The 8,652-nt window shown below is 43.3% G+C and overlaps 1 protein-coding gene across 1 annotated transcript in view; it reads left to right on the top strand.

The window, feature by feature from the left end:
- Positions 1-1,273, top strand: part of NCAM1 (neural cell adhesion molecule 1) — a 62,216-nt gene extending 60,943 nt beyond the window's left edge. The window contains exon 20 of the mRNA XM_009329558.1: positions 1,153-1,273. Within this exon, the coding sequence (XP_009327833.1) occupies positions 1,153-1,273 (121 nt within the window). The remainder of the gene's footprint in view (positions 1-1,152) is intronic.
- The last annotated feature ends 7,379 nt before the right edge of the window (positions 1,274-8,652 follow it).

The raw sequence follows: 8,652 nt of genomic DNA, 5'->3' as shown, positions 1-8,652 counted from the left end.
TCTGCTCCACACAGCTATGGAGCATCTGGCCCTTCCTGGAAAGCCTGGGTGACACAGCAGATGCACTAGGGTTGGAGGGAACCAGGCAGCCTTGATGGGTGCAGCTGAGCTGCTCCCAAGCAGAGAAATCCATGTTCACTTCGGTTCACTGCACCTGAAGCCATGGCTACAGAGAGACAAACAGATAGCAAATTGTGATCTGGCACTGAGCTGAAAGGAGGTAGGAAATGGCTTGCCCATAGTAAGGAAACATTTCAACTGAATTAATGCAACTTGGTCTGTGTCACGTAAATGAATTCTTGGTATGGTGGAATGCAGAGCTGTGTTCCTTCTGCCGATCCAGCCACCTTCTACCTGTGCTGCTCATCTGCTTCCCTTGAGGCAAGTCAGTACTGCAACCATAGGCTTAGACTCATCTCGCCTGCTCGACGGGGTGAATTAAGATTGCAGTCATCTCAGACTAACTCTGTGGCTAATGGGCTGGAATGGGCACTTATTCAGGGAGGCCACCAGATATACCTTGTGTGGCACTTTTCATGACTATGAAGAGAGCGTTGGACAAACAGGCTTCTCTGATTCTTCAGTAAAGTGCCAAAAGACAGGCTGATGAACATGAGCTTTAGCCTGTGAAGATGTTGACCTCCCTTACAGTTGTGAAAATGTGTTTGACAAAATTCACCACTTCTGTGTTCCCCTTCCTGCAACATACTGGGAAATTCTGGGACTGAATTCCTGTGGGGAAAAAGATTTTCTGCTAAAATGGCAGTCTGCTTAAACAGGACATTTGTGTGATGTAAATGAGTGATGGTAAAATCAAATTCCTTTGCAACTGTGTGAGTTTACCCTTTTGCTCCTTTTTTCACACCCCAATATGCCTTGTGCCTCTGCTGCAGCCTGAGACCTCATCCTACTAGTATGTTAACTCAGGGCAGGAGGAAAATCAAAACAGATTTCACTAGTGCTAAATGAAGCTGGGGTGGAGGGTGAGTTTGGTTTTACTTATTTCTGCATCTGGAAATGCTCCTTTTGCTCTAGCAAGGCGATATATTTGCTTGTTTCCAGAAACATATTCTTTCCTCATCACTAGTTCAGCAATGGACAGTCTATATTTCTCTGTCTCTAAACTGTGCCGTTTTGGTGATTCTTCTTCAGGAAAATCCCAGTAGAAGACAAATCTGAAGTGCAAGCAACGGAAACTAAGACACCTCCAGCAGAAGTCAAGATGGTCCCCAATGAAGCCACACAAACAAATGAAAATGAGAGCAAAGCATGATCAGCGACAGATGAAAACAAATGACAGAACAACTTCACCCAAGCATTTAAAACACAAAACACAACACACATCTCATTCCTCTAGTGTCTGTTGCCTTTTTTTAAAAAACAAACAAAACAGAAAATGCATAAATGGGGGGAGGGGGGGAATCTCTCTTTTTCTTTTCTTTTCTTTTCTTTTCTTCTCTTTTCCTGTTTTTTTTTTTAAAGATTTCTAGAAAGGTTCTATTTGTTGTGCACTTGCTTTCAAAAAGTAATACATTTTAAAAACAGGGTTAAACCCGTAACCAAATCAGTGCTTAGCTGACCCTCTGTATATTCAAATAAGCAAAATTGCAAATACCATTTGCAATGTGGTTGGGAAGCTCAAAATCAACTAGTCCTAGACAAAAAAAAAAAAAGACAAAAAAAAAAGACCCTGTTCTTTCCTTCGTTAGTATAGCAGATATAACCACTGTACTACTTGGTACAGCTGGTACTTAATGAACAAAGTCCACAATTTATTTTTATACTTTTCAGTCGAGTTTGAAATATGTAAAGCCTCATAAATAAGTTATAATTTCTGTTCACCTTGTATTTGTTCAGTATGCAAAGTGTCTTGAGCTCTTTGTGGCTGAATTCTGTTCTCCACGTTAGAAATTTATTTGGGTTTTATTATCTTTTTTAGGAAGAATGCCAAAATTGCAGCTTCGGGGATATATTTCAATTTGCAGTATTCAGACTCCACATTTCTTTAAATTTTATGTTAATTTTTGACAACTTTTGTTCTTTCCAGTGTTTACAATTGACAAATATTTTTTAAACTTTTGTTGTTTAAATGTACATGTAAAATAGCTGCCTTTTTTTTTTTAAGTAAATACAGACTATAGATGCTAGGTTAGCAGCATGCTTGCTTTGCAAAGGGAGACATTTTAAAACATGGATGTTTACAGTAGTTGTTTCCCCTTTATCTTTTCTTAATTATTGTTGTTATTATTATTGTTATTATTATTATTATTATTTCTTACTGGAGTAAGAAGAAAAGTAATGCTGGGTTTTGGTTTGGGGTTTTTTGGGTGGGTGGGGGTATTCAGACCACTTGTCACCAATCGAGGTCTTTATCCAGCAATCCACGTAAACACACGCTTAACTTGGAATGAGAGAGTTGCTGGTGGGAGTCCTTCTATACTTAAATTTAGGAAGAGTTTAAGTCCCTTGCTGGACCTGGGCCTGACTGCATAAGAGAAATATCATCTCTGCTTTTTTAGGACATTCTCCCCTTTCCTTCATGGAACCCTCCCGGAGCTTTGAGAAGCAGAAGGGAGATTGTACAGTTAGGGCTGGTCTGGTCTCATCTCAGATGTTTGGCTATATCAATTCCTCGATATGTATGTCAGCAAACGCCACTTCCTTTGACCCTAGAAATCTGATTTAAAAGCAAAGATACTTTGTACCAGGGTGCTTGGCAGTCTGCAAGACCCTTCCTGCAACGTCGGCTCCATCAGCAGTTGGACTAGATGATCGTTGTAGGTCCCTTCCAACTGAACTATTCTATTCTGTCACATCGTGCGTATTGAATCATCCGTGTATGCTCTGCAGAATCAAAACCATGAAATCAAGAGCAAGTCCTTGGAAATCAATGCCAAGACTCCTATTGATTTCACTTGTCTTGGCATTGTCTTTAACAGTTGGAAAAGGGGGCAGATGTAGTACATGTATTATCGTTATGGAGGGGGGAGCTTATCATTGGGAGTCATGGAGTAACACTGAGATTTCGGGGTGAGCAGAAAGGAGGCTTGAGCAGAAGGAAGGTGGAGGTATATAGGGGAAGACCAGCCCATTGTATAGAGATGTTCCTTCTGTTGGGGTTTTGGGGTTTTTTTTCCCCTTCTTTTTTTTCTTTTGTTTTCTTTTTTATTCTACTTTAGATCTGCAAGCTTGTGCACTGTGGGTGCGTGACTATTTTAGTGTGAAACGTGTTTTTTGTCATAGTATTGAAATAATAAAAGCTTCAACATAGTTTGGATGTGGAAGGTGTAGCGATAGTTCAGATTTGAAAAAAAAAAATATTCAGGAAAAAAAAAAGAGAACAACTCTTACAAGGAACAGAAGCCTTTAAATGAAAAATCAAACCAAGCTGACTATGGCATCCATTCCGTTGCGCTAAGGTGATGAACAGAAGGATGATGGGGGTTGGGTAGACTGCAGTTTGGCTCTGGGAAATTGAGCCACCTTTATCGGTGTATTCTTCTAAGTATGCAGTCTTTTACAGTGGCATCACATAATTTCAAACTGTAAAAAATAATGGTCTTGTCATTTGCTAAGCGTGGGGTTTTCTGCATTTTTAACTTAGCTCCTGGGATGCAAATGGAGGATGACTGGATATGCAGGCATAGACACTCATGCAATACCTATCCTGAGCAGGATATCAGGGCAGGATGGGTCCTCACTTCAAAGCCTTGTGTCAAATTCAGCCCTTGCATGACCCATCACAGCAGTGTCAGTATAACTGTGGAAGTTTGGCCCACAGTCCCTAGGATTTTTTTTTTCTAAGGAATCAATCGATAAAATGCAGCACAAAAAGCTCCCGTGGTCTGTCTGTGGTTGGGGAGAGTCCTCGGGGCAGCAGAGGTCTAGTGAGCAGGCAGTGTGTACCTCCGCTCCTGCAGATGACCACAACCTTTGTTCCTCCTTTCTGCAAAGTTTTTGCCTGCTTTTGTCATCTGTATGTTATACCTCCTAAGTTATAACCCACTGAGAGCTGAGCAGCTTGATAGGAAACGAATGCTGTACAATGCTCATGACCAGAAGCATGTCTAGTGACACTGGTCAGCACCTGTTGGGTGAAAATTGTGTTAACTATCACCTGGATTGGCATTTCTGTCATAAAAGGTAACCAGCTCAAAGCCTGATCTAACACCCAGCTGCATCATTAGAAAGTACCCTGCTGACTGCAGTGGGTTTGTATCGAGATCGATGGAGTGAGTACCGCTCCAAGGCAGAAGTGAACCCTGTGATTGCCTGAACACGGGGAGTGTCCATCCAACTCCTTTTTAATGTCCTCGTGACACCTCCCAATACTTGTAGATTAATACTGGAGAGTGGTTTTATACTCGCCCTCAATGGACAATAATTTGCTTTAATTTAGAAGTACCCCATTTCCAAGATAGCTTAGGCTTCATTGCTTTTATTTAAACCTTTGAAGAGGGACCAACCTGATGCCGTTTACGCTGTATATGTTTATATATGTATCTGCCATACATATATATCTATATGGCAATGCAGACTGATGAGCTTCTAGTTGTGAAGTGATTACATTTCATGCTGCACCATACGTAAAGATTATAAGATGATAGTGCATCCAGTTGTTCAGCTTTTAGAGTGGAGTTTTATTTTCACACTTTTCTATGGAGCCTTCAAACCCCAGATTTTCACACTAGGCTGTTTTGATAGTTGTTCTCGGACCCTCCATTGACATCCTTACCCAGCATTCCCTACTTTTGGGGGCCTTCTATCTTGTTAAAAAAACAAAAAAACAAAAAATCTTTTTACCAAGTGAAACATCGATTCCACCTTTATTCCCATTCTCACTGGTGTAAATACTGATACTAACGGAAGATTTTGACTTTGCATTCTGTCAGAATACTGTGTTCAAATAAAAATTACAAAAAAAGCTCACGTGTACAGTCTGCCCTTCTTTAGGTGCTCTGCTAGGTCCTGCGTACAGACATGGATTCCCAGGGCTGTATTTGCACGTGAGCTTAACGCGGAGTGAGCAGTCCCATTGTGGCATGCCCACAGGGTGAGTTAAGCGTCTGTCTGAGGCTCTGGGCTGTCGACAACAAGGAAATGCAACTGTCTGCACCGTGATGTTAGTGAAGCAGTCACGCTGCATGGTTCAAGCCGGTACATCTCTGAACAGTGGCAGTGGGCTACGGTAGTGCCTTTCCAAACTTCGGGTGTGCAGAAAAAACACCTGCCAGCATGTGATTCCACTGACAGACTCTTCTGAAGTGCTGAGTGTCACAAAGAGGAGTGTTTTTAAAGTTCGCTTCTGTCCCACTGTAGGTAATTTTCTTGAGAGAACTAATGCACAAATGCGGTTTCGTGTCCACTGTGAATCAGGGACAGCTGGATTTCCCATGACAAGGTGCTCCTCTGTTCACTGGCTACGAAAGGGGTGTGTGCATGTTGAGCGTTGGCTTTAAAAGGTGTTCTGAACCCATCCTGAATTGGGTGCCTGAACTTGGTTAATGCAGGATGAATTTAATTAAATTTAATTCTGTCCTAAGCATTGATCTCCCAGGACACGGAAGGAGAAGTGAGAGCTCTGATACGTATCAATACTTGGGTGCCAGAATTGTTTACAGAAAAAGAAGAAAGTAAATGTATTGAGCTAAAGTACTCGTTATCCCAAGTGAATACCCTTCTCCTTTCTGCTTCCTCTCCAGCGCTTTGCCCTCTATTCTTGACTGCTGTTCACACTGTGGTTTCTAGTAAGACAGTATTTCAGCGAAGCTGCTGTGATTGGCCCCATATGCCTTTGGTACTACTGCTTTAGAAAAGGCTGTCCCAGGAAAAGGGACAGGAAAAACGCACAGGAAACAATCCATCTTCTTGGTGGGTTCTTTTATCAGGTGTCTGTCACTGCAGAATTCCTTTTGAATTCATGCTCCAGGTTCATGCTCTCAGCTCCTTCATAGCTGTCATTTTTCTTTCATTGGGATTCCCGACTTCCCTCTCCTGACTCTTTCTTTTACGCAGTATGTGGAGTTTTCCCAGCCTGCTTTGTTCTTGAAAAGAGTTCTTCCTTATTCCAGTCAGTGGCATACGGAGCGCAAAATGGTTCTGTATTCAGATACTGATTTCTGCTTTGTTGTACTGCATGTTTGCAGTACTGCATTTTTTGTGAGAACCCACCGTGAACAACGGAGAGCGGGAGGATGTGGTACAATGTCAGTCCTCGACGAATATGCACGTGTGCAATTGCATCATACAGCTTCTGCAAGAGATGCTCTGGAAATAGGTGATTTCTTTTTTCTGTGTTATTTTGTTCTCTTTTTCCTAAATTCTAGCTAAAAACTGCCAAAATTCCCAACTTTATTTCATTTTTTGAGTCCGGGGTTGCAGGGGGATGTCTGTTTACTTTTTCTTGAGGCTGTCTCCACAAATTCAGGATAAGCAGACTTTACTTTCACACACAAGTTTCCATGTGACTGAAAAAGAGCTTTTTTCTCACAACCTAACCATTTGAAAAAAAAAATTCAACTACTTTCAAGTCAGGAAACTTTAATTGATAAAAGTCACTTTGTTTCTAGGGAAGTCTCTAAGGTTGCCTTTTTCTGTGTTCCTGGCTTTAGCATCTGCTTCCCTGAATCACACCAGTGTCACCTCTGCATAATGCCTAGTGGATGGACTCCGTTCCCTGGTGTTTGGCTTGTTTCCTGCTGTAGCATCTTAATGAACCGTGAGGAGCTCAGGTAGTCTTTCCTCTTCTGTCAGACATTAATAGAGGGGCCTAGAGCACTTGGCCTGATTTACTGTTGCTGCAGAGCATGTGCCCATGTGTGAAGAGTGATGAGTTTTCTTTCCCTGGAGTCAGGGTTGTGCTCAATGACAAACAACTGAAAAATTCTTTACTAGATCTTTGTATTTTTTCAGCCATTCATCAATCCTACCTTTCTTGGTAATTTTAACTTGTCTCTCCCCCTGTTGAGGCCATGGCACCCAACTGTCCATGTCAGCTTGGCTGAGTATGTCTCCTTTTACCACAGGCTGGTCTGAAGGGTAAGTCTGAGGCGGGGGGGGGAGTTAAGGGCGGTGGCTGGAGGTTTGCTGCGAACAGTTTCTTCTTTCTGTCATCTCTTCTGGCTATTCTAGTTAGTTGGCTTGTCAACAGATACAAATATATGAATGTACATGCACATGCTTTCAGGGCATCATTTTAAGTCTTTCTGTACTGAACTGTATGGAAATATTTAGAGACCTGCACACCATTTTAGTGAACGTGGCTCTCCCCCCTTGCACATTAGCCAATTAAGCTCTCTACTGTTTGTTGCAAACTGGCAGGAAAATGCTGCGCCTTGCACAGTCTCCCAGAGCTCCAGGCAGGGAGCATGCACCGCAGCCATGCTCTCTGTAAGGGATTAGCAGATCTTGCAGCGGAGCTGAATCGTGAACTTCATTTCAATTGCTGTAATGAAATCTCTGCCTGGCTGCTAAATGAATTCCAACTCTTATTTTCCACAGCTGCATTATTAGCTTCGTCCTGCCCACAGAGGCTCAGGTCCTGCAGGCTTCTCTTCATGTTTCTCTGGCTCGCTGGTGCAGCTCGTAGTCACCTCCCTCTGCTGGGGGCACTGGCACGTCAGAGGCCCTACAGCAGTATAGCACCACGCCTGCTGGCTACTCTTGACATTACTTTATAGAGCATGTGAACAGCATTGGGAGGGAGCAGCGGCTTTCCACGCAGTGCTAGCAAATTATGCCTTTCTTCTGTAGCCCTCCTGCAGAGCCTGATGAACAGGAGAAATAAACAATGGATCTGATGGCAGAATGAAATGGAAGTTCTTGTGTGGAGAGAGAAGGGGAAGCTGAATGGGAGGAGCAAAAGCAAAGACGATTCTGATGCAGGTGACTGGGAGTAAAGGCAGGATCTGCCTATAGAGATGCTGCATCTTGAAGCCGAAAGGCTTTGCTTTCCAGGCCGCTGAGCCAGTGGGGTATCCCAGGGGCAAGAGAGCAGAGTGCAAAGCTGGCAGCCGAGAGTGCAGAGGAGGCTGAACTGCAGCAGCCAGTCCACCTGACGTGAGGGGAGGGACTGCAGGAATAGCGTTTGCTCCATTTTCCACCCATCTCAAGGGTATCTCTGCAGATTCACAGCCATTGGAGAGAACCTTTCTGACTGCCCCTCCCTTGTCTCCATCAGCCTCTCACAAGTGCCATTGCAGGAGAGGCAGGAACTGAGTCAGTCTTTCTTCACCAGTGCACAGGGCTGGGATGCTGCTGCTTGCATGCAGCACCCATGGGACAAGAGAGAGGGGTGAGCAAGAAAGACTGCCCCGCCTCCGCTTGCTGCAAATTTGCAACTGCAAAACAGTCACTTAATGAACCGACAAGCTGAGCTCTTTGTACTGTGTGGTTTACTTGTAACAGTTTTTATTCTCTTAGACCTTAAGCGTGGCTTTATTCCCCAGGTTTTCTAGGATAACAAAAGCTAGACTGCTGAGTATCCCAGCGACATAGCTATTGCCTCGTGGGTATTTTTAATTGGGCACCGCAGACACAGGATTTGAAACAGCTTCATTAGAGGAAAAAACCCACCTTTGGGATGGAGGCTTACATGAGCAAGAGCAGAGCTGACTTGCGAGAGGAGAGAAGGGAGCTATTTTGTTTCGGTGC

This window comes from Pygoscelis adeliae, unplaced genomic scaffold, assembly GCF_000699105.1.
Source record: "Pygoscelis adeliae isolate BGI_AS28 unplaced genomic scaffold, ASM69910v1 Scaffold268, whole genome shotgun sequence".
Lineage (NCBI taxonomy): Eukaryota > Metazoa > Chordata > Aves > Sphenisciformes > Spheniscidae > Pygoscelis > Pygoscelis adeliae.
Note: the sequence above shows the minus strand (reverse complement) of the source record. Positions and strands in the feature narration are given on the sequence as shown.